Source organism: Amblyomma mixtum, chromosome 2 (assembly GCF_055824585.1).
Source record: "Amblyomma mixtum isolate Tamu chromosome 2, ASM5582458v1, whole genome shotgun sequence".
Classification (NCBI taxonomy): domain Eukaryota; kingdom Metazoa; phylum Arthropoda; class Arachnida; order Ixodida; family Ixodidae; genus Amblyomma; species Amblyomma mixtum.
In genome coordinates, this window is record NC_143013.1 from 131,392,684 (window position 1) to 131,420,024 (window position 27,341).

The 27,341-nt window shown below is 46.2% G+C and overlaps 2 protein-coding genes across 2 annotated transcripts in view; one reads left to right on the forward strand and one right to left on the reverse strand.

The window, feature by feature from the left end:
* Positions 1-27,341, reverse strand: part of LOC149360923 (arylsulfatase B-like) — a 139,135-nt gene that overhangs the window by 39,802 nt on the left and 71,992 nt on the right. The window contains exons 10-11 of the mRNA XM_089567955.1: positions 23,112-23,238; positions 4,310-4,606 (exon numbers count right to left, since the gene is read on the reverse strand). Coding sequence (XP_089424081.1) covers positions 4,310-4,606; positions 23,112-23,238 — 424 coding nt within the window. The remainder of the gene's footprint in view (positions 1-4,309; positions 4,607-23,111; positions 23,239-27,341) is intronic.
* Positions 11,699-12,525, forward strand: LOC149360925 (uncharacterized). The gene is made up of 2 exons (XM_089569420.1): positions 11,699-11,861; positions 12,220-12,525. Exons 1-2 carry the CDS (start codon positions 11,715-11,717, stop codon positions 12,523-12,525), a joined length of 453 nt encoding a protein of 150 aa, XP_089425546.1. The 5' UTR covers positions 11,699-11,714.

Sequence of the window (27,341 nt, forward strand, 5' to 3'; positions counted from 1 at the left end):
ACTGCGAAAGAGACGCCGCGTCCCCTTCGAGCTCATCTGATGAGCTGCGGCGTCGCAGCGTGCTATCCAATTTGAATCTGAGAGTTCGGCAGCATACGCTGGAGCTTGCTCTGTGAGTTTGGCTATGCAGTCGCGTAATTTGCGATTAGTTTTCTGCTTTTTCCACCGTTTAGTTAAGCTCCGGCGCGCCTCCCACAAATGCAGGAGGTGGGTGTCCACTGCGGGGATCTCTTCGGTGGTTTGTAGTGTTGTGACGTGTTGTTTCTGAATGTTGTATATGTGGTTAGCCCACTCCGCGTAGCCGCCGGAAAATAGTACGGGAGGGATAGTGTGATTTCGGAATTTGTGCCAATCGGTCAGCTTGGCCTGACCTCATTTTTTGCGCGCTGCCTTCGCCATGAGTGTAATCCGGAGAAGGAGGTGATCGCTGCCTAGAGAATCTCCCAAGTTCTCCCAAACAGCCACTCTAGCATTTTTAACGAGAGAAAGGTCTGGACACGTGTCTCGGGTTACCGAATTCCCCACTCGGGTGGGATAAGCCGGGTCCGTGAGCAACGTGAGGCTGAGGGTGGAGATGAGCTCCGCCAGCTTACGTCCTCTTGCCTGTTCGAAGTGGTAGCCCCAATGAGGGGCTGGGAGCATTGAAGTCTCTAACGATCACTAGAGGCTCTTTGGCTGCCATTTTTATCGCTCGAAGGAAGATTTCATTAAAAGTTACGCGCGGCTTATGCGGAGGGCAGTATATGTTGTGGATATGTATTGACGGGTCGCGGCGTCTGAGAGGCAGTACCCGGACCATTGTATATTCTTGCTCGGTACTCAAGTCTAAGTCGACCTGAACCACGGTGTAAGCCTTATTCACCAGGATGCACGTAGAGGGGCCCCCCTGAAAGGTGCTGTAGGCTGATAATTTACCGTCTATGCCGGGCTCCTGCAGGGCAATGAGTGCCGGCATGTCACCTAGGGACTGCATGTAGAGCTGGAGGTGTGACCGTTTTTTCCAAGCTCTGAACCCCTGCAGTTCCATTGGATGATTTGGAATTTTTCAAGGTTTTTATCATTGCTATTAGATCTGATAGCTATCTTCTATTTATTTACGGGCGAGCGGACTAGCTCTGGCCGGGAGCCAGCGCAACCCCAGCGAGGGGCCGCACCGACCCAACAGCTGCCGAGCCTGAACCGTGTTCCTTCGCTGCCTGGCGGGAGGCTGTCTTACGTTTGAAGTGAGGGGATTCGCAGCTTGTGGCGTTCTTAATTTGGGTGCTGACCCAGGGCTGCACGGCTTTAAGGACCGAATCAGTGACCTGGGCCATAAGGTCGGGAAGTGCTTGCGTTAAAGCTGCCCTGAACATGTCCTGGAAGGACTCGCGGACTCCTGACATGTTTGATTCTGATTAGTTCTGCTGCTGACAACCTTAATTAGTCTGTTTCAGCGAAGCTTACTAGTAATCTTTTTTAAGCTGAAGTGAATATATTTTTACTGCATTAAATGCGTATTGTAGTCTGTTTTTGTTGTAATGTATTTAAAGTGTATTTTTAGCGTATATTTAAGTCATAATAAATATACTAAGCTGCTGAAAGTTGCATTCTTGACGTATTTATAAGAATGTTCACAATATCTCTAACATACTAAGAAACATAGTCTAAGAGCACTTGCTGCTGGGCTAGTTGGTTTTGGTTCATATTTGAATGGCGCTTCGTCCTGTTACCTACCTATGTGTCTGTGTTTTTTGCGCCTCAAACCTATTGAAATACTTAGAAACCATTCGTATTGCAATTTAAGCATAGGGACACAAAAAACAAAACAATTATTAAATAAACACTATATGTTCGAAATGCATTTTTAGCACAGCCTTTTTTCTCTAAGGGCGCCATCGCCGCATCTGCCGAAGGCGCAGATAGCCCTGCCGCAGGCTCACTGTGTGTGGCCTGGGGAGGCGCCGAAGCCCGGTGTGGTACCCTACGCCGTCGCACCACACCGCCGAATTTGTTTATGCACTGAAGGAAAACGCGTCAATGGTATGTGAGAGTCGTTGACGTGCTTCTCTGAATGAAACGTTCCTTGTTTATAGAGCAATTATTTCTTTTTCCATTCCTCACGCTGGACAAGACCTTGAATAAGCGGGATGATCTCTTTCACAGTTCGCGCAGGACGTCGGTGCTTCACAGTTCTCAGAAATGTGATCACGTGAAGCGCATTTCGCGCACGTTTGGCGGCCATGGCAGATGTGTAAGCTATGAACGTACCGCTGGCAGTTGTAACCCCGTCGCGAGTTCCGGATGTAGTGGCGGGTTTCTATTGCTTCAGAGAGTGTACTTGAGTTGAAAGTGAGGACAAGGTACTCTTTTCAGGAGAACACAGGGGCGCAAGAAAAGACACGGACATAGAAGTAGACAGGGACGAGCGCTTTATTATTGTGTCTTTTATTGCGCCCCTGTGTCCTCCTGAAAAGTTATGAACAAACACGCCCAAATACAAGTGCTTCTACAAGGTACTCTGTTAGTATTTCTTTGTTTTCTTTCCTGATTGTGATGCGGTAGACACAGATAAGATTTGGTCTTTCAGACCTTCGAGCATTTATTGTTAGATAAGTTTGAGGAAGTCAGCTTCAGAAATTACACACATGACGGTGTTTAGTGATCTGCGTGCAGTTATTGATGCTGGTGTTTCCCCAAGAGACTCTATGTTAGAAAGCTTTGAATGTTGGCTATTGTCTTTAATTTCAAGAAGAATCCCGCCACTAGACATTTTTTTTTAGCTTGTAGACCGAGTCCAAAGCATTGGTCAGGCTTTTTCCAGAAAAGAATGGGGATAATGTTCGGGCAGTTATTTCTGTCTCTTCGCCGTGCAGAATGCGGAATTTCGATAAAGTTTCCTTGAATTTCTGGAGGTATTGGGCTGTCACCTCTGTCCTCATTTTTTTTAGGGCGACCACTTTGTTGTGAAGTAGTAGCCATGAAATATATGTATTGTTCGGCCACGGTCCCAGCAGCCCACCCAAGGAGCCCAACGAGCATAAGGGCAGGAACCTGTGAGCAAGTCCTGCCCACGCCAGCTGTACACGCTAACCATAGCTCAATATGATGCAGCTCAGGTAGTTGGCCGCACAACGTTAACCATCGCCGCCAAGAAAAAAGGAGAGTCCACGAAGAGAACAGGAGACAGGAGAGACGTGCGAAAAAAGATAGGGAAGTTAAAGATAGAGGGGAGGATAGGAATAGGAGAGTGCCGATTTCCCCTGGTCGGGTCAGGCCGAGAGGCGTTAAAGACCCAAGCGCTCGGCATTGGCTCAACCACAGCAATGCCACGCACAGTAGAGCGCGGGTGCTCGGGTCCGTGGTGACGCACTGCTCGCCATCATCCCCCTGCGGGGATGTTCCTGCGGATGCTCAGGTACCCGTGGTGTCTGAACTCACCAACATCTGCATGTAGCATATGCCCCTGCGGGGAGCCTTGCTAAATAGATTTTGCTGATGGCCTCATTGCGCATCTTTTCTAGTGCGTTCATGAAGTCAGTGATTCCCACACAAGCTAGTGTCTCGAATGTGCTATTTTCTTGTTAAAGGGACCTCACAACATTTCAACTACACGGAAATCAGTAAAATCGTCCCATGTGTTAACCTGCACTGGCCAAAATGCGTTTGCTCTAAATTTTCCTCCCTAAATAGACCTGCAACGTACTTCATCGTGATAATCAGCACAATGACCACGCTAGGCTAATTTGTGGTGTTCGTGAGTGTCAATTTAAAGTGTGGTGTGCGATTTCTGGTTTAGGCTATGCGAGGACTGCCATATATCCGAGCAGCAGCGAGTGGTACCAGAGCATGGTCCCCTTCTGTACATAGCCGTGTGCCGTCAGTGTGTCTCCAATGAACGAACATACCAGACGTATGCAACATAAACAGAAGAAACAAATGAGAAATAGCAAGAAATTATTTTTTTCCGAAGGAAGGCGGGGTTAGATACGCAACGACCTGCTATAAAGCGGTCTCGGCAGTTAATGATGAAAGGTAGTAACAAGGAAGAAATGGGCGAGGATGACAGGATATGCAGTTTCATTTTCTCAACAATGCTATGAAGCACGTCATAGTAGTCGTCATAGGTGGGGTAGGAATAATATGGACGGCCTGGGCTTCTTCACTGAAAGAGAGGTCTGGCGGCAACATGCTTCTTTGCATTGCGCACCAAGCATGAATACAGGTACCAGGGCAGGATTAGATTCCGCGAACTCGTAGCGAAACAGGAGCCTACGTTGGCCTCAGCGGAATGTAAAGACATAAGAGGGAGATAAACCTTTTTTTGTTTTACCTGCCGCTGAGTACAGTGTGGGCAACCAGTCTGCAGCGTGCACCATTTTTCTGACAGGTGAGGCTCGGCGATGACGCAGCAGAGGACTCCATATCAGGGCCGGGACGCGGACGCCGCCTTCCCAGATGGTTCCCTTGGCGCCTCGCAGGGGCCAGTTGGAGCCGGCGTTCGAGTAGGGGCCCCAGGGACCACCTCCGTTGTCGCTGGCGAACACCACTACGCTGTTGGCCAGCATTCCCCTCTGGTGCAGGGCGCTGAAGACCCGACCGACTGCCTCGTCCAGCGCGTCTACGGTGCCTGGAAAGGTCATAAAAATAATTGGCAGCAATAGTTTCAAGCTTATTTCGAGGCAAAAATGCAGTACATCAGAGTATGTATTGCAGAAAGAGATCCGAAGCGGAAAGCTATAGTGGGACCTCTTGTTAGTAAGTACGTCTTATAGTAAACGTTAGCTATGCCAGGAGTAAACATCCAATACAACGAAAGAACAAAAAATTGCCGCAATAACAATTGCTAAACATCAATACAACAGCAAACGTATTTAAGAACACAAGAATAATAAAACAGCCCGATAATACACACATCATGTTCTTTGTTACAAAAAATATTGTATCTAGGAAAATGAAAGAGCGTAACGACGATTTGAACGAACTAGAAGACGGTGAGCATTTAATTGCGAAGAGTATGCTAATATAGTGGTTAGTAACTGCAAATCCAACTCTCTCTTCACCGTGGTTAGTGCGTACTTTTCGTAGCAAGACTTGTTGTGTAAACAAAATGTGTAATACCGGGATTATTTACACTACTTTTGCCGATACTATAAAGCAAACTGCTCTTAAAAGCAACCTGAAAAGCAGCAACTCCGAGGTTAAATTTTATTAGCAAATTAACTGGAAGAATACGTAGTTCATTGAATAGGGGAGTAGGATGAGCTTTATGACGAGTATTTGCAATGAATTGGACAGTTCGATTTTGCATGTCTCAAGATGAGATAGATGAGTGCGGTACGTAAGTCCCCAGAACCTAATGCAATATTTGAGATGACTGTGGATGAAGGCATAACAGAGCACGGCTAGCGTTAGGATGCTGAAGTAGTTACGAGCTTTTAGAAGAATCCATAAGCCATATGAAGTCTTCTGTTGAATTTATGAGCACTAAAGTTAAAAGATGTGTCGAGCTCTACACCGAGCAAGGCGGAAATTTGGGCGAGTTGGTGAGCATTCATAATTTTGCTCACAGCGCAACAGGAACGGGACATGAGACGAAAGAGTTACACAAAAAAATATTGACTATGAACTGGTTTTTATTGAAGAACATAAGGCGTATATATACAAACATTAAACACTTATCAAGACATCAGAATTTATCTTGAAGGCACGTGGGATGTGAGATAACTCAATTCCCTCTCGGATTACGCAGTGGAAGGGCTGCTAATACACACCGTGCTCTTGTGGTGTATATAGAAGGCCTCCATTGCCTCGCGTGTTAGTTTATCGCTCTGTCGAAACAGGACTTAGCACAATGTGCGAACAGATCAGTAAGAGGCAAGACAACAAGAGATGTGCTTGCCAGGTGCGTCATGAGTCATCGTAGGTACCCTGCGAGGTGGGGGTGGTATATCAAGTCCCCTTCTCATTCGGTGCCATGTACATTGGCCAAACTGGCAGGCGTCTCAATAAGCGCCTAATGAAGCATGTGAATACAAGAAAAAATGATACCTTTTCGTACACAGGCGCCTACTGCAGGAACTGCCAATGCAACCATGAGAAGGGTTACGCAGAAAGGAGAGCAAAAGGTGACCCCCTTGCCCAGTCTGCGTTTCGATGCAAGGAGTGAAAATGCGTTACTGATTACAAGAACACGCGCATCATGTTGCGACAAAGCCATAAACTAACTTCAATAAATAAATAGCAGCGCAAGGAGACAAGGACAAGAAGAGACAACAAGGACGGCGCTGAACTTCCAACTTTTATTTCTAACGAATCGTGCGAGCATATATGCACTCTGAACAATCCGGCATCATCGTCAGTGCATGCGCAGATATGCCAGCTCTTTATCAGAAAGAGTGATAGAAGCGGAGCTAACACATGTTTCTCCCCGATTATAGATCAACTCTGATTCAATGATTTCCCGCGTTACACGTTGATTATTCTTTTTTCTAATGACGGTGCTAGCAAGGTCTGGGGAACATTCTTCACACGTAAGACAGTGGGCGGCCAGAAGTCCTTCAAAATCTTTTCCTTTCAGGGCATTATCTACATTTTTGGCATGTTCCCTCAACCTGTCATTCACGCATCTCCCAGTTTGGCCGACATAAGTTTTGCCACAGATTAAAGGAATTTCGTACACCACGCCTTCTGCGCATTCAACGAAGGGCCGCCGATGCTTCTTCCCACAGTTCTTTTGCTTCGCTGTCTCGGGGTCTGTCATCTTGCACAGCTTTGACAGCTTGTGAGGAGCAGAGAAGACGACTTGCACGTCGTACCGCTGCGCTACCTTTTTCAGATTGTGTGACAGCTTGTGAATGTAAGGTATCACAGCTACCTTATGCCTACGCTGCGCGTGGGCGTCACACTTACTCACGTCAGTGCGTAACTTGTTGAGTAGGCCTTCAGCAACCGAAATGAGAAGGTGCTGCGGATACCCGGCACTGCTCAGCCTATCGGCTTGATGGTTGAACGCTTCTGCGGCGAGATGCGGGCAACTTTTGCTAAGGGCGTTTTTAAAGCAGGAGGTGGCGATGACTCGCTTAACGAGCTTTGAGTGCGCAGAGTTGAAAGGCAGAAGCGGTTTATTGGCGCGCGGATCATAGCCCCAGCAGACACCATCATCTTTAAAGTGAAGCCTAATATCTAAAAATCTAATTTGGCCGTTCACTGGGAGTTCGTGAGTTAGGTCAAGAGGCCTCATCACTGTTCCAAAGGTGCCCAATATCTCTCTAGCAGCACGTTCAATTCCCTGCGCGTCACAATCAACAACTACTAAATAATCATCAACAAACCTAAAGACCCTGCGGACGTTTTGGTCATTGAAGGAAGAGATTAAAAGACGGTCTAAATGAGCAAGTACAAGGTCACTAAGGGCTGGGGCAATGCAAGACCCGATGCATACGCCCTGCTTTTGCAGGTGGGAACTGTGGGAAGAAGCATCGGCGGCCCTTCGTTGAATGCGCAGAAGGCGTGGTGTACGAAATTCCTTTAATCTGTGGCAAAACTTATGTCGGCCAAACTGGGAGATGCGTGAATGACAGGTTGAGGGAACATGCCAAAAATGTAGATAATGCCCTGAAAGGAAAAGATTTTGAAGGACTTCTGGCCGCCCACTGTCTTACGTGTGAAGAATGTTCCCCAGACCTTGCTAGCACCGTCATTAGAAAAAAGAATAATCAACGTGTAACGCGGGAAATCATTGAATCAGAGTTGATCTATAATCGGGGAGAAACATGTGTTAGCTCCGCTTCTATCACTCTTTCTGATAAAGAGCTGGCATATCTGCGCATGCACTGACGATGATGCCGGATTGTTCAGAGTGCATATATGCTCGCACGATTCGTTAGAAATAAAAGTTGGAAGTTCAGCGCCGTCCTTGTTGTCTCTTCTTGTCCTTGTCTCCTTGCGCTGCTATTTATTTATTGAAGTCATGTACCAACACGCCCAATTTTCCGCGTTAACCATAAACTAACAGTCGAGGTAATGGAGGCCTTCTATATTCATCACGAGAGTACGATGTCTTTCAGCAGCCCTTCCATTGCATTATCCGAGATGGAATTGAGTTATCTGACCTCCGATGTGCCTTCCAGATAACTTCTGTTGTCTTGATAAGTGTTGCAATGTCTGTACGTATACGCCTTTCGTTCTTCAATAAAAACCACTTGATAGTAAGCGCTTGTTTGTGTCACTCTTTCGTCTCGGGTCCCATTCTTGTTGCGCTGTGAGCAAAATCTAAACCGAGGAATGTGCCATGATCACTAAGATGAATTCACTGAAAACTGATGAAAACTGGAGCTATGTTGTCTAGATTCTTGTTTCGCGAACTAAAAACCAAGAACTTAGTCTTCGAAGTATTAATTATTGATTAATTTCTTGACACGATATTGTTAAATTAGCCAAGTCTAATTTCAGCCACCACTTTTACCAAGGACGCTGGGTGGGGAACACATTCGGGCGGACAAAATGTGGCCTAATACGTGGTACGCCTAGACTACCTCACAGCAGAGTTCTATGCGTGCTGTTCAACATTTTGATCTTTAGCATGCGCGTGGAACAAAACAAGTAAGCTTTTTACTAAAGACACCTTTATGAACACATTTTTTACGTCACTTGTAAGCACCCACGTGGCAGCAGAGGGTACGCTGTGTAAATCGTCGCCCGTTTTTCGCTTGTCGCCGCAAGCAAGCTTTTCGTTCAATTCACTTTTAAATATTGTCGCACGTTCTACGTAACGTCGATGTGGCGGATACAAGGACCAAGGGGGCTAGCGTTCGTAGTAACATAATTACAGTGATAAGCCGGCCATGTCCACAAAAGCTATCAGACAAAATAGAGAAAACGCTGACAATACAAGCAGGTCAGAGCGCGGACAAGAGCATGTGCTGAGGAGACTACGCGTGAATGCTGGAACGCAATAGACAATTAACGCACCGCGAATGGCACTCTGCGCGTTACAAAAGGGAAACAAGCTGCAGTGTTGTTCAAGAATCTCTACTTCGTCACCTTGTGAGGATGGTGTACCTTGATAAGAACAAAATATATTTCTCGTTCGGTGTCTTATTTGCAAATGTTTGCTTTCCTTCTAGAGCTTCACTGCATATGAAATGGGCGCAGTTTTCAGCAACACTGTTGTTGATTTTGCACATATGCAAGCAAACTATTACGTGAGCAAGTGCCCTATGCATAAGCTTCTACGGCCTGAATGCTATGTGGAAGGAAGGTGTGTTCAGGGTCGCTGTTGCTGAATTAACCGGCGCCGTTCCTCCGGTTGCGACTATTGTTGCGACGCGCTCCTTTTATTTCAATCATTTTAACCATCCTCACCGCTTACATGAGAATGAGGGAAAGCGGAAGTGAGAGCGAGAGAAGAGAAGAAAGGGTAAGAGGCGCCGGGTGGTCAGAGGGACAACGCAGTCACCAATCAAAGGACACGCGCGGCGACAGTGGAGAGTAGGTATCGCGCATCATGTTATGATAGCTGGATTGGATCGGAAGAGTAGAGTGGGGCTACTGCCTCTCACTAAGTGGCTGATGGACAGGAACGCGCAGCCCGCTCACGAAATCAGGACCCGGCAGCGGCTGCTCCGTCCGGGGTGAGCACTAATGCCAGCGCATACTCTAACAGATGAATCGCATCGATCGTCTCTACATTTCTTTTCAGTATCTTTTTTTTTTCAACTTGCATCTCTGTGCACACGACAGAAATAGTGGTTCAACTGGAGGCAGTCGACAGGCCCATGCGCTTTACTCCTAAACCCTTCATCCGCCTCAGCAGCGTCGTCTCCTCGCGTTGGCGCAAACGTCCTGAGAGCACCGCATAGCCACTACCAATACTGGCATCTAAAAGGCATAGGTCCGAGTGCCCCTGACTCCTATACCTTTGCCTCGTGTGTTTTCTTTTGTCGAGATTTCTCGTGGTCTGAAAGGAAGGACGGACAGACAAAAATTTTCCTACCAATAGAGGAGTAAATTTTGCCGCTAAATGCATTCCTTCAATTTTCCGGGAAGAGTTATGTCCGTATTGCAAAAGGATGGCCTCAAATATCGACGAATAGAATTGTTTGGTCACGAGCTAGTCTTATTGGGCTGCAGGCAAAACAAGGAGCGTGGGGTGATCGCAGCTGCTGTACTAGTTCCTTTCACTGCAGATGAAGTGAACCACATTTTCTAACTTTATGAAAGAGAGCCACAGCAAGTAAACCTCTCTGATGGGCAGCGGTAAAAAGCGCTCGACGACAGCTCTGTAGTGCTCTAGTAGCCACTTTCAGAAGGGGGTGTAGTAACATTGTTTCGTCTTCCTCATCGCGCGAATGCTTTCCCGGTGTAAAAGAACGCTGTCCATTCATACCCCTGTCACACGAGCACTTTAAAGGCATTTGAAGAAAAAGACATTCACACAAACCAGTTGCATCCGCAGACATACGCCAAAGTTTAATCTCCTTTTCAGAAGCGGTCTTTTCCGAAACCGGAGATAACCGATCTCTTTTACGGCTCTTTTAACGCAGTGGGCACCAGTAATTATCATGCAATAAAGAAACGAAGCAAAGTGCATTTTTATTTCAAGTTTACACTTCACAAAAAAGGGTTTTGTCTTTCGCTGAACTTTAAGTAGGCGCAATTTTGCACTTTTTGCACGGCACTCTCGTAAGCAGTCCGAAAATATCACGTGACGCTAACCAACGATGCAAATTCGCGCCATTTTCTGCGACCATGGCTACGGCGAGCGGTACCGACGAACAGCCTCCGGCACGCCAAAGAAAACCGCGGGTACAGTGGTCAGAGAGAGACACCTGGGCGTTAATCAAGTTATGGGAAGACAACCTGCCCTCGCTGCGTGCGCAGAAGCACAACGGAGGCGTTTACGATGGCATTGCACAAGCATTGACGAGCATGGGTGTACCCCGCACAAAGGCGCAAGTGCACAGCAAGATAGAGAATCTTTGACAGACCTACAGGTAAGACAAAGCACAGCAGTAAGCTGTGAGCGCTAAATTTACCTTGAAGCGGCTTCAGGCTGTGGTCGCAAGCTGCAAGCTCTCGTTTGTGGTGTCGCGTAGACCTCAGCATCGAACGTTGTTTCCGTAGTAGGCAGCGACGGCTTAAATTCTAATCTAGCGGACGGAGCCGTAGTAACGAAGGTTTTAAGGCAGAGACCCTTCATTTCAGCTAGCGTCGAACTTTTCAGGGCTGAACTGCGCCCTGCACACACGAAAGTCGACGTAAAGGCCGTTTCTGCAATTCCTTTACAGTGCGAGTCGGTCTGAGTAAACGCAAATTCGCCTTCACATGCGGCGAAGAATGACAACCCGCGCAGGTCGTCGATAGCATGATTTCGTTCGTCACAAGATAACGGGAACCTGAACTTATGGACAGGCGCATTTCACATTATATTGTACGCTTTCTCACGGCAACATATAATACGAAGCAGGAAGTCGTCGGCATGTTTTCATTTCTGCAGATGTGACTACGGTTTGCATTTTTCTCGGACCATGCGCAAGTGCTTTCTCAGACAAGAAAACATGAGAAACTTTAAATTTTGTCGAGTAAAAAGGGTTACCTTTGCTTCTCAGGCTTTTTGTACCATCAAGTCGCGTTTGTATCTATCGGAAAACGTTTTGCTCTGTGTATATCTTTACGTTTTGAGTATATAAAATTTTGGTTCTTTCGTTTCCTTATCCAGGAGCTGTCTGAAACACATGACAACAGGGTCATCACCGCCCAGCTGGCCATTCTTCTCCGAAGTCCATAGGTTTCTAGATTCCCTGCCTGTTCACGATACATCTTTAATGGAAGAGGCTGGGTGCAGCGAGAGCACAACAAGCAGCACTGCCTCCATCGAAGAAGTAAGAAATGCATAGTGGAGACTATATACGCTTTATTACAGTCAACTAAATTTCAAGACATAATGTAGCATCAGCTGTGCTGCCAAGCCCATAATCTGCACAACCCTGCTGTGTAGCAGACTGCTCTTGTTAATGTTGTGGTTCATTTCTGCTTGTGCTCACGCGCTTCATTTTGCAAGCTTGACAGTGCGCTGTTTGGAGAATAAAAAAAAAATGCAGACTCTAAACTAAAAAACGTAAATACATACACGCAAGGACAGGCGGCGCTCTTGCAAGTAAAACCCTTGAACTAATTGATTACCGCTTCACATACAAACTAATGTCGTCAATGTATTTCGGATCCCTTCTTCAAACGCAGCCAATCTTCGACATGCTTGATCCCGGCCCTGCTTCTTGTGAAGACGTTGCCGAAGATTGTTCACCTTCCCAGTCGCCAGTACAACAGGTTGAATCCAGGAACCTTGCAAGTGGCAGTTTCGAATGTGCCCGCAGGAAGAGAAGGCAACCGGCTGGCGACTTTCAAGAAAGGATGCTTGAGGAGCAGCGACTCCATAGAGAGCAGTTTGCTGATGCGCACAAAATGGAAATGGATCTCTGTAAAGAGGGGCTCAAGTTGAAAGAGAAACTTGTAGATGCAATGTTGAAGTTTTTTAGTAAAAACTGACATGGTGTTCCACAATTGTTGCTGATTCTTGGGTCTCTTGCGTTCAGTTCCTTCGGTTGTATTCCACAAGTGCTGTCCTGATGGCGGATGCATTATCAATTTCAGCTTCTGTTCTGCGTGATGGCTGTGGAAATGTAGCATTGGACTGCTGCACCTCACTTAACCACTGTGGGTGGACGCTGTCGTTGAAGTGCTCGCAAATGTTATTGAGCACGCAGCATGCTTGTTAGCCAAACGGGCATTGCCAACAGAACACTCCATTCTTTTTGCAGTGAAGCGGAACCGGCCTTCAGCCTTCTAAATGCGTTTTCAACTATCCTACTTACTCCAGATAAATGACAGTTGAAATTCCTTTCGGCTTCACTGATGACAGTTCGGTGTCCAAATGGCTTCATGAGGTTTGGGGTTAGTGGAAATACTTGATCGCATAATATTATCGGTGGGACTTCTGTGGTACCCACTGCGGCAACAGGTGCTTTGAAAAGGGGACTGTTGACAATCTTCGACAGCCGTGAAACACCAAACACATGTGCGTCGTGGCAGCGTCCTGGGGCACCGACATAGTAGTATCTGAATCGATACTTGTGGTCGACCAGTGCTAGTAGGATAATACTGTGCCTGCAAGAAAAAACAAAGAGAGAGAGAGAGAGAGGGAAAGGCAGGGATGTTAACCAGAAAGGATTCCGGTTGGCTACCCTGCACAGGGGAAGGGAATGAGGGGAATTAAAGAGGAAAGAGAGAAGTAAAGGGAAATAATCACAGTCTGTCAATTAAGGCAGTCGCTCTCAAAAAGCGAAAGAGTGCCTTGTAAGCCTTGATGGCAGTTGACTGTTGTGGCCACGGACCGAGGATCTTCGCCTCTGTGAAAGGGCGAGGGTCCAGGCGGTCCAGAGCACATCGCAGCTTATGTATTTCCGCTACAAAGGCAGGGCACTCACACAAGATATGGGTGATTGTCTCATCACAGGCGCAGTTCACACAAGAAGGGCTGTCGGCCATCGCGATCCGGAAAGCATACTTATTCGTGAAGGCAACATCGAGCCATAGACGACACAGTAGTGTTGCTTCACGACGCGCTACATTACACGGAAGACGGAGGCGCAGTCCAGGGTCTAAAGTCTTGAGGCGACGGTTGCACAACTAACCAGAGTTCCACGCTGAAAGTGTCAGCTCCAGCCTCAAGGAACGAAGTCCACACGCTGCGTCAGCTCTCGTTACGGGGATATTAACGGGGATTCCGTCATTGTGGGCAGAACGGGCAGCTTCGTCTGCCTGGTGATTGTCATGAATGCCGCAGTGGCCCGGCAGCCACTGGAAAATTGTTATGTCCTTTCAATGTGGCGTCATGGTAGAGCTTGCGGATTTCGGCAACGAGTTGTTAGTGTGACCCACGGCGTAGTGCAGTTTGCAGGCCTTGAAGGGCTGCTTTAGAGTCGGTGAAAACTGTCCAGTCATGTGCAGATTCCTCACTAATGAACTGAACTGCAGCCCGTAGGGCAGCTAGTTCTGCACCAGTTGAAGAGGTGAGATAGGTAGTCCTCACCTTCATTAAAATAGACCTGGCCGGTATCACCACAGACCCAGCAGAGCTTGTTGAAGTCACTGAGCCATCTATGTAGACATGTATGCGGTGTGTATGGTTAAAATGCAAATGATGCAGTGTCAGTTGCTTGAGAGCAGGCAATGATAAATCAGATTTCTTAATAATTCCAGGAATAGATAGGGGCACCCGGGGTTCATGGAGACTCCATATAAGAAAAAACAAAGTGCAAAGTGAATAAAGGTGATAGTTAGTTATATGGGGTTTTATGGCGCATAAGCAACTATGGCTATCATGCGCCAAACACAAGGTTAGGTGATGTTATGTCAAGTGTATAGAGGTTACATTATAATAGATTTAAAACATTGGCTTTCTTTAGAAACTTACAAACAAGTGAAAACTCGACAAGTGTTTGCTCGCCTAAAAGCAATGCGGGATGAAATGGGATGTGTTCATTGTAAAATACCGTAAACATTTTTTTCTAAGTTCTTCGAGATGCCAACAAGAAATTAAAATGTGATTTACTGTGAGCTCCTCACCACACATTTCACGCACAGGTTTGTTTTTTTTTAATAAGAAGTTATGGGTGATGTGTGTGTGTGACCTATGCCTAAACGACATAAAATTACTTCGATAAAACGCTCTTAATGGCGGCATGATTTCCATTCTTTTAAAATGGGCTTTATGGTATGCAGCTTGTTGTTTCCTTCATTTTCCCAAGAAGCTTGCCACTTGGCTCTTATTTTGCTATGTACTAACTTCATGTAATCCCTAGGAGGCAAATTCACATGTTTTATTTCCATCGTTCTGGTTTGTGCAGCACACATGTCGGCTCTCTCATTGTCCCTAATACCAACGTGACTGGGAACCCAGCAGAATTTTATAACATGTTTTTGTGTTGTGACCTTTACTATATTGTGTATGATGCTTCCTATCAGTAGCACCAAGCGGTCGTCACTCACAGCCATTATCCGACAAGTGACCAGAAGCAGACGAGACGCTAGGCGGCGGGGCGGATTGTACAAAATGGTTTTTTTGCTCCATTTCGGCACTGCTGGAGTATTTGGCACAATTAACTCCCTTTTCAGACTGGAGTAAATGCTGGTAAATCCTCATTTTTACCTGATTATTCCCTCATGGGAGTAAAATGGAGGACAGTCCATCTTTTTACTCCCCACTCATGGAGTAAATGTTTTCGAAAATGGAGTAAAAAGGGTGGCCGCCTCTTTTTTTACTCCCTTTTGGGTATATTTTTGTTTACAGTGTTGTTCAGCTAGTTCTTCCATTTCCGCATCGGTACTCTGTAGGAGTCCATATTCAGATATGACGCCCTTTAGTGGTTCAGGGTGCGGTGCGGGGTTACCTGTAAACTCATTTGTCCAAGACTCTGTAATGACATCAGTTTGTTGCTTTGTTCTTTTGTGTTTATTTCGACAAGGAGATCTCCGGTTCGCTGCTTTTTTGCTTTGTAGTCTTTGCCTACGCAGACATTTAGGGTGTTGGCGATGACAAATGCAGACAGGTTGGCTACAGGTTCATCAGTGTTTGAGTGAACCATAAAAAACTTCGCAAACGTTTCTGGCTTCTGTACATTCAATTTATTCACATCGGTGCAACCCCTTTTCGGGGGCCGATCAGATTTTTTTGCAAATTTATCCATACTGCATGTATAAACTAAGGGTTCCAAATATTATGTTGCCTCTGATTCACCCTTATACACAGAGGAAGGTCCCGGGACACCCCGCCTGCTAGACAGACTTGGAGCCCATCGGCCGAGGATTGACCACTTCCTCGACCGCCACCGTTCATGGTTTCTCCCCTCCACCTCTCAACCTATCGCCACGGTACGGATGACAGATCCGGTATGGGGGCTAAGGGTCCGTGGTTGCGCCAAGCACCAACACCTCGTTACACAAGGTTCCCCTGCGGGGAATAAAGGTGAGTGCAGCATGGCACTGCTGAGTTCACTGCCTTTAGTTACTGTGATGCGATTTAACAGTTTGCTTTTATTAATAGCTGTGAGTGCAGCTGAGATTAAATTATTTCACATAATGCCACAACCGGTCGCTGTTAGCGTACTCTACATCCTATAGGAGTTACAGTCCTGCGGAGAACTCTTTTCGTGGTCGCATTAAAATTGTCGCATGCAAAGTATGTTGCTTAAACACTGCAAGACTGCGCGAACCAAATTACGCGTTTTCTTAAGAGCTGCTGGTAAAATTGAATAACAATTTACTTAGCAATAAAATGTGGGTCAGTCAGCTACTTTTTTTTACTACTATAAAAATGGGCCCAAACAGAACACTTACATGAAACAAGTTAAATCGTGACCACTTACCAACCCTTCTAGTTGAAGTAGTCGGTGGCGTACTTCTTTGGAGGCGAAATAATGAAATGGCAGCCATGAAGGGCACCGACGGCTTGAGGGAAATCGCAAACGTCTACGAACTCTTGGATGTGCATAGGCATTTCCTCTTCAGTAATCATTCTGATCCAGTCACTTTTGAGCACAGAGACAACAGCTGCGCAAAACTCTCTGTAAATGACGTTGACGGTTGAGCGCCCAACGTCGAAGAGGTTTGTCACAGTTCTACCTTCGGCAGAAGAGCACAATTTGTACAGGCCAATGGCGACACGCTTTTCCGAAGTGATCGGGTCACGCATGTTGGTAACTGTCTTTCGAGCACATGGCGCAAACTTTCCACGAGAATCCGGAACGTTGAGGGGTTCACTCGAAACGACTGCTTGAAGCTGTGGCTACCGAGGTGAGGCACAGTCTCCTCGAACCACTTTTCGTGGCGGATGAAAGCCGACGTCAATCGGTTGCAGACTCTCGTGGGAAGCGCCAAGGCATAAAATGTACACCCGTTGAGTAGCAACTGCCGCTTAATACGGTCTTTGACTGCCTTTGCGGCGTCTGCTTCGCACTCTACAGCAAGAATCCTTGCAAAAATGCATGCTATTTCGACTTTTTTCCTTCGTGTCCGTGCAGTCCCCCATGACAGTCGCATGAAGGTGGCACGCGACAACAGCAGGTAAATTCTCGTCCTCCATGTTGACTCCGATGTAAATAGTGGCCGAAGGTTGCTAGACAAACTTGTAAAATTTGCTACTTCTGCGAAGGCTCTTGAAGCTACCTTATGAAATCTTCTTTAATTTAACCTTTTCGAATAATCTGTATCTAAATTCACTAAAACAAGCATATTATAATACGTTTTTAACTTCTATACTCCGTTTCATACATAGCAGTCAACGCAGCCAAGGCTGCGGCGCCTGTTCGCGCTCCTCGTCCGCATCGTAATGTAGTGCGTGAAAAGTAAAAATCGTAATGAAGTCGAAATTAAAGTAAATGTTGGTTGATGTTTCAGTATAATGATAACGGTGTTTTATTTTGCAAAAAGATTGCTTTTTCTTTTATGTTCTACAAAACAGAGTGCCTTAGTTTTTTTTTTTTTTCTCGGTCCCTCCTGTATCAGGTTTTCGCAGCTAGGCCGGCCGCGCAGGCCAGCCGATCATGTCGTCTGCTTGAGTGGTTCACCTGAAGCATTTCCTTCCTCCAAGACCTGGTGCGCTGTTCTCTTTTCGGTAAAAATCACCGACCGTACAACCGCTGTAGGCCACTCACATGATACGCGTAGCAAAAGTTATATATACCATTCCATAACCTACAGCACCAGTTTCTACACTCTTGTGAGTTGTGACAGCAGTGAAAAACAACGATAGTAGATTACGATCGAGCAAATGGACAACTTTAGTTACAAAGATGATATTTACAAAGATTAAAAACATAAGAGCGGATGTCAGCAATTAAATACCAGCCACAACGTTCACTCACGCTGCGCTTACACCTCATTGGTGTGTAAGAAGTCCGAATTTTTACTCGTTTATATTGTTACCGCGAGAGGACGATGACGAGCTACTGTGTGGAGAACGAACAGCGAGCTTCGTCAACCTCTTTGTGCGCCCTATTCAGGAACCACGGAACCTCGTCGTCGGCTTCTCACAATAACACTGTCAACTGCACCGGCAAGTGCGCTAATATACGACACCACTTGTTGCGTTCGATGACCTGCGCAGCGAAATCTCTGCTCACGGCCCAAATACACAGCTTTCAACAATCCCCATCTCACCGCACTAGCTCACACCCATAACACATCGAATCTGACATCTAATACAAAACATTACTACGAACGGAAGCACTTCAAAGAATTTTCCTTGTGACCCCAGCTCAAAAGTGGAGACTTCCCGAATCAGACGCCGCTCACTTTAAAGCCGCTGAGTACGCCGATCAATGCCGGGTTGCCGCTAGCCGAGGCTGCTCGGAATAATCTACGCCGCACTGAATTCTGTCACCACACAATTAATGATTCATTGTGCGCCGCATGCACAAGAGTCACTGGACGCCCGAGAACAGCACTTCGCAATCACGTCCGTCGCCAATACACTACACTGCTTTTTCCCTTCGAAACAAGTAAGCAGCGCAAGTAAATAGCGCAGTGTTTTTCAAAGTAGGCATTAGAGTTTGACAGTTTCGAGTTTCTACCTAATTTTAGTTATAAGAAAAATAAAAAATAAATGAAAAAGAACAGCAAATCCGGGAGTCCAACCTAGGCCCTTTGTAAAATAAACACACAGGCGCGCGCTTCGTACCACTCAGCCACGACGCGAGGCGGACGGATACATTTTGCTTGTTTTTTGCAGCGGACTACTTTCGTACCTTTGGCAGCATGGACAGCTATGTATGAAACGGAGTATATATTGAAATACGTTGGTTTATTCCAACTGGTTTTGTTTGAGAATATAGCGCCATGCTTTCCATAGCGTGTTCGGAAGGAAACGATAAAAGGAGATCGCCCGCGCCGTGTGTCTGCAGCGCAACTCCTTTTAATTAGAGTTTTAATTCAACTCGGTAAATGACCGCTTAGGTAAAAGTTTTTGCGTGCTCGTGTGACAGAGGTATCAGACATTTCACGCAGTACGGCAATGTTGTTGCGTGTGTAGTGGAAGCAAATATTTAAATGGAGCTGCGACGATAAAAACTAATTTAGTGAATTTGACATGAAATGTTATAAAATTTGGCAGAGATATGAACTTTTTATTAGGAGTTGATACTTATATTTGATGTTAGCCTACCTGCGTTAGTTGCTTAGTGATCTTGAATAAACAGCGCGAACGACGACAAGCACAAGATACAAGGAAACGGACGACACAGCGCTGCTATACTAACAACTGAGGGTGTACTGCTGACCATACAAGTACCTTTCCCTGTACCTGCAATCAACCTTCACTGAGTGGAACTCATCGACCTTCATTCAAAAAAACGGCTTATGCATAGGCTATCGCCCCCATACTCAGTGCCATTTATCTCGCCAGATGCGACCGTGTTCTTAAGGAATGTCTTCGGAAAACTGAGGTCGTAAAAACATTTAGATTTGTCGATGACTACCTTGTTTTTGTTAAGTGCTCTGGACTGGAGTTTGAAGCCGAGGTGTCTCGTAGTCTGTCCATTTTTTATGACGCTCTCCCCCCTCTTGAGATCACTTATGAAACCCGTGTTATAGGGTCACTCCGCGTCCAGCCGGCCGGGAAGGCGAGCTTCCGTGCAGGCTACACGCAGGCGTTTCTCGTACGCGACTCGTGTCCCCAACCCGTGGCGCAGAGTCACAGCCACGGCGGGTTCGGACGAAATAGGCAACGACAGAGTACGCTAGGAAACAGTTTATTAACCTAGCGCAAGGCACTGCGCAAGAATATTCTATCCGATAAAAAGGTTCAGTTGCTCACCAAGTCGCCGTCGACCGGCGTTGGGTAGCCGTCCAGAAGGCGCGGGCAGGAAGCAGGTCGGCGGGGCAGGGCGGCAGTAGCACCGCGGCAAGAGAGAGACGTTCCCGCCGCGAGCTCTCCTTGAACCCCTACGACATTGCCACCCCCTTGGGCAATCGGTTGCCTTCAAGGAAAGTCGTTCACCCCTTCTGTACCCAGCCTATAGTGAACTAGAATACATTCTAGTTCACTATAACCCAGCCAGTGCGTAGGCGTGACGTCACGTCCGAGCTGGTTGTGAGGAGTGTGGCCGGGTGGCCCCTCTCCCCATGCCCTGCGGCGCGCGCTCTCGTCGCGTGACTCGGCGCGGGGGCGATGAAGGATATTTGTATATCCCACAGTGTTCACAACCGCATCAAGTTTCTAGACCTTGGCCTGTACTTCACTCCTAGCCACGTTTGCTGGGCTTTCGAACCTCGAGGTAACAAGCCCCTTCTTCATTATGGTTCTTGCCATTCCAAACTCATTAAGAGGGATATCATGGCGTCCTGCTTGAACAGCTCACTAACAAAATCCTGCTACCACAGACTGCACTCAAGCGTTTCACACCAGGTAAAAAGGCTGCTCTAGGCATAGTACCCCCTAGAACTTATTAAATCAGTGGCTGAGTCCGCCCTAAAGAAGAGCAAGTCAGAATCAGCAACACGGGACGGCCAGGAATCGGACAACAACCGCAAACGTGTCGCTGTGATTCCATATCTACATGGAATTTCACTCTCCCTGAAAAAAGTGGGGAAAAAAGCACGTGTCGATGTTGTGTTTTCTGCGCCTGATCGTCTGGCTGGTTTGTGCCGATCTGTTAATGATGTAAAAGGAAATGTGGCTAAGAGCACAACTAAGCACCAGTCACGCTTCGTTCCTTGTGATAAGGGGGTTGTTTATAACATCCCTGTGCCCTGTGCAGGGCAGTACGTTGGACAGACGGGACGATGTATTAATAAAAGGCTGAGCGAACACAGCTATAAAGTCTCTAAAGTAGTTTCCGGTCAACTCTGCATTCATTGCCGGGATTGTGAATGGGCAAAGAAAGAAAAGAAAACAGTGCGGACCGCTATATCGTGAAACTACAGTCATTGCCAAAAAAAAAAAACGGGAAAAAACTGCAAGGGAAATTATCGAGGCCTACAACTTATTGTTTAGCAAAACGTTCAGTTGGGCGAGTTGGTAGATATTCATGATTTGAACAGCGCGAACTACAAGGGACAAGAAAACTGACACTACTGCAAAAAGAGCTGTCACTCCTGGGGGCTGATAATCTCTGCTTATTTCTAGCGTGCTTCTGTTGCTGTTGTCACATTTATGGTTTTTTTTGCACTTTGCATATCGTTCCACTCTGCCGACATCTATGTATTTATACTCGTATGATCAGCAATAAACCCTCAGTGGTTAGTCAGCGCTTTGTCGTCCGTTTCCTTGTCCCTTGTGCTTGTCGTCGTTCGCGCTGTTCATTCAAGATGCTTAACCAACTAGCCCGCCAAAACGTGTTAACGCTGCTTAGTGACTACTGTTACCAACCTTGTAAAGTCATCTCCTGGCTGTTAATTATTAAGAAGAGGCAAGTTGTTATGTCGGCGTCTTTAAAAATTCCTGTTCGTTTTGTTCATGAAGTTTTATTCGTTTTCAGATGCCCAGTGCTACTACAAGTTAAACTCCAGACTGCAGCTGCTTTGGTGGCTCAGTGGTTATGGTGCTCGGCTGCTGACCCGAAAGACGTGGGTTTAATCTCGGTCACGGCGGTCGCATTTCGATTGAGTCGAAGTTCTAGAGGCCCGTGTATTGAGCCATATCAGTGCACGTTAAGGAACCCCAGACCGAGAAAGGCGACGACTCTGGCGAGGTTGAAGCAGGGCATCCGGCTTCGGGGAAGCAGCATAGCGGGCACCTTCCACGAAGGTGTTACGCCCAGGGGTTTATTAAGACCGAGACGGGAGACTGCAAGCAGCTGGGTCCGCTTGCCGAGCATGAGACGCCACCAACTTCGTTCTCGTCATCTTCGGCTTAGTCAGCGACGCCGACCACGCAGAAGAGGTATTGTCTTTTCATGGGCGTCACAATATTTTTCATTATCAGATTCGCTGTGCACGCGCACAAAATACCGGAGCTTCTTTCGCATCAATTGAATTCTTGAAGAAAAATTTTCTTCAATCGAGACCCGAGGTGTCTCTATGTCTTTAAGTTTGTAAAGGTTCCTTAAGATGTTACGCTTCTCCTTGAAGTTAAAAAACTTGACAACTGATGACAAGATCTGCCGATATAAAATCAGTGATTACCTTTTCTGTTTTTCCATTCTGACGGTGAGTTTTCAGCAATGCCCTTACAGACCAGACAGTTCCTGCGCATCAGGTTGTGCAGGTCGCCAAGGGCCAGATTTGCCTGCTGCGTTTGCTTTGACTCAATAGACTAACTGAGCGTCAGATTCATTAAGCATTGAGTTCACGCTGTTGACGTCTTCAAGCAGGTCATCGACGACAGCAAGGCGATACGCAAATGTTGGCAGCCATCGTTTTATTTCTGTGACACTTGTATAAATTGCTTTCGGTTGGTTAGATGTGTCCTTTTGGAACTTCTCACATGACGAGGCTAGTTCTTTCACAAGGGATACAACATGCTCCGCTTTGTCCGGGCCACGATTTGTTTTAACACCGCCAGCGCAAACTAGTAGGTGTGATACAAAACAAGACTAAGTAAGTGTCCTTCTGGCTTCCACCAATGATACAGGCCTGATGACTTCAACCATACCGCTCGCTCTGAGCGCATCCTTCTATCGAGTGCAACAAAAGAGCTGGTATGTGCGAAAACATTGCGCTCATGAACTAATTCCTGCTGAAAAAGTGTGCGTGTTTCAGAATTTCTGGGCGTAATTTTCGATGGCCACGCAAAACTAAACTTCTTTTTACGTTCAGGCTGTACATTTTCCTGCAGTCGTTAGCTGGAAAACAGATGGAGCCCCGAGTTTGGCGAAAAGAGATAAATTAAAAATCTAGAATTATGACTAAATTGGCCATTTTATTTTGCTTCGAGGCGCATCGGTTCGCCGCACGGTTCCCGTCGTTCCATCCGGGTCTACCAGTAGCAGCTGGACAAGTTTACTAAAATTTCAGGTCAATACAGGCGTAAGAACAAAGTACCCATGATTTTTTTCGCCTCCTAATCGCGCGTACAGCATATGATTTGGGACCGAGTTCAAGTTTGCATGGGAGGCCAAGAAGCAAGAACGTCTCACCAGCTAGCAGAGTCCTGTTTCGGTCGCCAATGTAGGGAAATTTCTCCAGGTTCCTTCGAGGAGCGTCTGTTGTCAGAGTCACCGTTTGTCCGTGAGCAGCAGTTGGCGCCAAGTATATGAACAATGGCTGCGAATGAACAGGCAGTCCGGAGTTAGAGACCATTTGAAAACTTCGTGAATCCACTATCTTGCGGCAGGGAGCCTGAGTGCAGTGTCAGAATTAAAATGTAGTTAGGCCCACCCCCAGATGTCGCAAAACTCCAGCTATAAGGCACACTTTCATCTATGGGAAAATGGCTGATTCGAGTTTTAATAATTTCGTTCTAAACAGCAAGCTCTCATTAACCTTTACAACTCATTACTAATTGCTGATGTACAGAAAAACGCCCCTCAATTACGCATACGTGCGTGGCATGGCTTCTGCATTCATTATTTTTGTGATATTTTCACAAACATTTACCCTAAATTTCACTTTCGCCATTTGCACCTGCAAAAGAACCTTGTTTCTGAGATTTCTTCACGCATCCGTATATATTATTTCACCATGTGTATATTCGACAATTCAGTAATATTGTATCCTGTTCTCGTTAGGAGTACAGAGTGTTTAGAGAGAGCTTGATATAGCAATCCGATGTCTCTGGTAGTGTCCGAAATCAAAAAGGAAGTGAAGAACAACGAGTATGCGAAGCGGGCTCTTCATAAAATATGTCTGGGTAAGAAAGAACCACAATGGCTTATTCTCAAGAGGCCCTTCAAAGTGAAATTGAACTGCTGGCAGCGGCTTCAGGAGTGTTCGTTTTCCTTTTAGCTATTTCGGATAGCGGATATTGATGGCGACCTTTGCATTTTTTATATATAACAAGTTTATTTTTTCGCTTGCACACCGTCTGGTCATGGTCTTAAAATATGAATGGCTGCACAACGGGTGTTGGCCAATGAAAGCACCGGAAGGCGCCTATACGAACAGCCCGCCAAATCTTTAGCTGGCGTGCGTGACGGCCGCTTTTTCTGTTCTCCTGAGCTTTCGGATGAAGCAAACTTGCGGAAAGCTCAATATTAAGCACGGGCTTAGTGAGCCTCTCCTTAGATTTGATATTTTCTCAAGTTTGCTCTGTCATAAGCTGCAGGAGCACGGAAAACGCGGCCGTCACACACGCCAGCTAAAGATTTGGCCGGCTGTACATATTACATATACATCGAAGCACTGCCCGTGTACTAAGCCCAGAAGAGCAAGCTTCTGGACTAGTTGGTAAGGCATTTAAAATGAAGAAACAACACGAAGAAACACGAACACACGAAGAAACGGCACACACACGAGCGCTGACTCAGAACTGAAATGTTATTCGGGTAGAAAGACGTTTAAATAGAAAAGCCCTCAAAATTTATTACGCCGGTGAGCAATGCGGGAGCGCTCCATCCCACTCCTTGTTAAAAAAAAAAGAGCTGGATTTTCTGGGTGACTTGACAAACACCTACGTTTTCTTGTTGTGCCAGTCACCTGAGTAAAATCTTTTACCTTCTTCACGTTTTTATGTACTCACTTGCACAATCTCATCTGTGTCCTTCATGGTTTTAGCGCATTTCCCGCCATTTTGGGTAATTTTTTCATTGTCTTTGGTTTTTGTTAATGTAAACTACCAGACCACATTTTCGCGGCCCTTTACACCATCCTATATTACTCATAACTTTCTTTCGTTTCTTGTTTTTTTACCTTCTGTGACGCAACCACCCTAATTGCCGGCTATCACTGCAGCAGCTGTTGCCCACCCTCTTATGTTTTCTATTTAAACGTCTATCCATCAGAATAAAATTTCAGCTGTGAGTCAGCGCTCGTGTGTGTGCCGTTTCTTTATGTGACCGTGCTGTTTCTTCCTTTTAAGTACTAAGCATCGTGTAAGAAGCTCCCCAGACCCACGCGCTTATCATCATCATTATCATCAGCCTGATTACGCCCACTGCAGGGCAAAGGCCTCTCCCATGTCTCTCTCTAGTTCACCCTGTCCTTCGCAAGTTGCGGCAGCCGTATTCCTGCAAATTTCTTAATTTCATCCGCCCACCTAACTTTCACCGCCCTCTGCTACGCTTGCCTTCTCTTGGAATCCACTCCGTTACCCTTAAGGACCAGCGGTTATCTTGCCTTCGCATTACATGCCCTGCCCAAGCCCGTTTCTTCCTCTTGATTTCAACTAGGATATCATTAACCCGCGTTTGTTCTCCCACCCACTCCGGCCGCTTTTCGTCAAATTCGGCCTAATGCCGTCTGCCTTCAGCAAGCTCGCACTGAAACATATGGTGCCTTTTTTCGTGGGAAGCACCAGCCAATGTAATAGATTTCTAATAATATACGTTCCAGCAAACATGGCGACGGTGTTCTGCCAGTCATGACCACTCTTGTAATCTAGTGCGTTGCCTTAAGGACCAGCGGTTATCTTGCCTTCGCACTATATACCCTGCCAAAGCCCACTTCTTAATTTCGACGAAATGGCATTACCCTCCGCTTTTTTCCCTGGCCCATTGTGCTCTCTTCCTGTCTCTTTGCGTTACACTATGATTTTCCTTCCAATATTAGGGTGCGTGGTACTCAATTTAAATGAACCCTCTCCGATATCCTCCGCGTTTCTGCTCCTTAGGTGAGCAAATATAAGATAGAGCGGTTGTATAATTTTTTAGGGATATTAGTAAACTGCTAATATGGATCTGAGAGAACGTACCTTATGTCTTTACCCCATTCTTATTACTCTAGTTATCCGGATTACTCTAGTTATCCTGCCTTAAGAAGATGTATTCCCTTACCACTTCGAGCACCTCGCTACCAATAGTAAACTACGGTTCCTTTTCGAGCCTTCTGAATGATACTGTAGTTCTTTTCGTACTACTTTCTAGACGCACCGTTCTGCTTTGCCTGTCTATATCGTTCATCACGCTTTGCAGTTTATGCCCTGCGTGACTTGGCAATTCAATGTCATCAGCGAATCACAGATTACTAAGGTATTCTCCATTAATTTGATCCCCAACTGTTCCGAATTGAAGTCTCGGAATCACTTCTGTATATACGAGGAAACTGGTACACATGAGAATGTGCCTCCCTTACTTTCTGTACATGTGGACTATGATGGCAACGCTACCTCTGTAGGTGTTTTCCAGTCCTTTTCTGCATGTGTCTTCTACACCCTCGATGCATTATGCCTGCATGACTGCTGACGTTTCGACTGAGTGAAATGAATTCTCATAATCAAGAATGCTATTAGAAGGGTTCGTCGTATTCATCGCATTTCGCTATCACGTGATTGGTGCTGTGATTATTGGCTGGAAGATATATAATGATGGTTTTATAGGCTGAAATCTGCTTGCACGCTGCTTGATAACTTAGTTACAGGAGTTGCAGCCAGGTTTATCTAGAGTGATTGTAGGTGAATTCCGCGCCTTATCTTGAAAGCTCGCCAGCTTTCAGATGAGCACTGCAGACAGCGGCGGTGATAGTGTTCGGCGAGTGCCGAGCGCGCTACTTGCAATCGCCGCCGCCGATTTTCTCATCTCTTTGCATGCGCCCTTCAGCGCAATAAAGTTCGTTTCAGTGGCCCGTCTTTCTATTCATCGTTTCACTTCCGCTTTGTGACGACCACGTGTTAATATGGTCTTTTATCAAGTAGCCTTTGCCAAACCCAACCGGTCTTCCGGTTGATTGAGATCTAACGCTGTGCTAATTGTATGCGCCATTTGCTTCTGGTGTACTCCAAGCGGCGCTCCGGAGCAACTCTCCGAATCCATGAGTTAGCGAGATATTCGTCGCAGTCCAATAAGAGCACAGTGAGAAAACTTGTTCCAGATACCCCATTCGAATATTCCATTCAGTAAATAAATAATGTGCGCAGATATGACAAGCACAACAAGAAGAAAAGAGAGAAGATAGGGTGGGACTTGTTTCCTCGTGTGTTCATTTCACAGCAAGCTATTTATTCAAAGGCCATGTACCGACTAACCCGTGAGAAAGACCTACTATTTCATTCAGCGGAGAGTCAGCTGACTGGTCTGTAATTTTTTAATCCTTGTGGTTCCTTTTCAGATGAATTAGGATACGGTTAGCGTTATTCCAAAGTACCCATATGCCTTGCTAAGTCACTCAGGACATGAACTGCGTAGCATGATCAATGACTTAGACAGTCAGAGCAAAACGGTGGGGCTAAAAATTAACATGCAGAAAACCAAAGTAATGTACAACAGCCTAGCAAG

Bases quoted from the DNA above. Each gene is read 5' to 3' on its own strand.
- LOC149360925 (XM_089569420.1), top strand. From the start codon at position 11,715: ATGACAACAGGGTCATCACCGCCCAGCTGGCCATTCTTCTCCGAAGTC. The intron at 11,862-12,219 runs GTAAGAAATGCA...CTTCAAACGCAG, and splicing joins GCACTGCCTCCATCGAAGAA to CCAATCTTCGACATGCTTGA.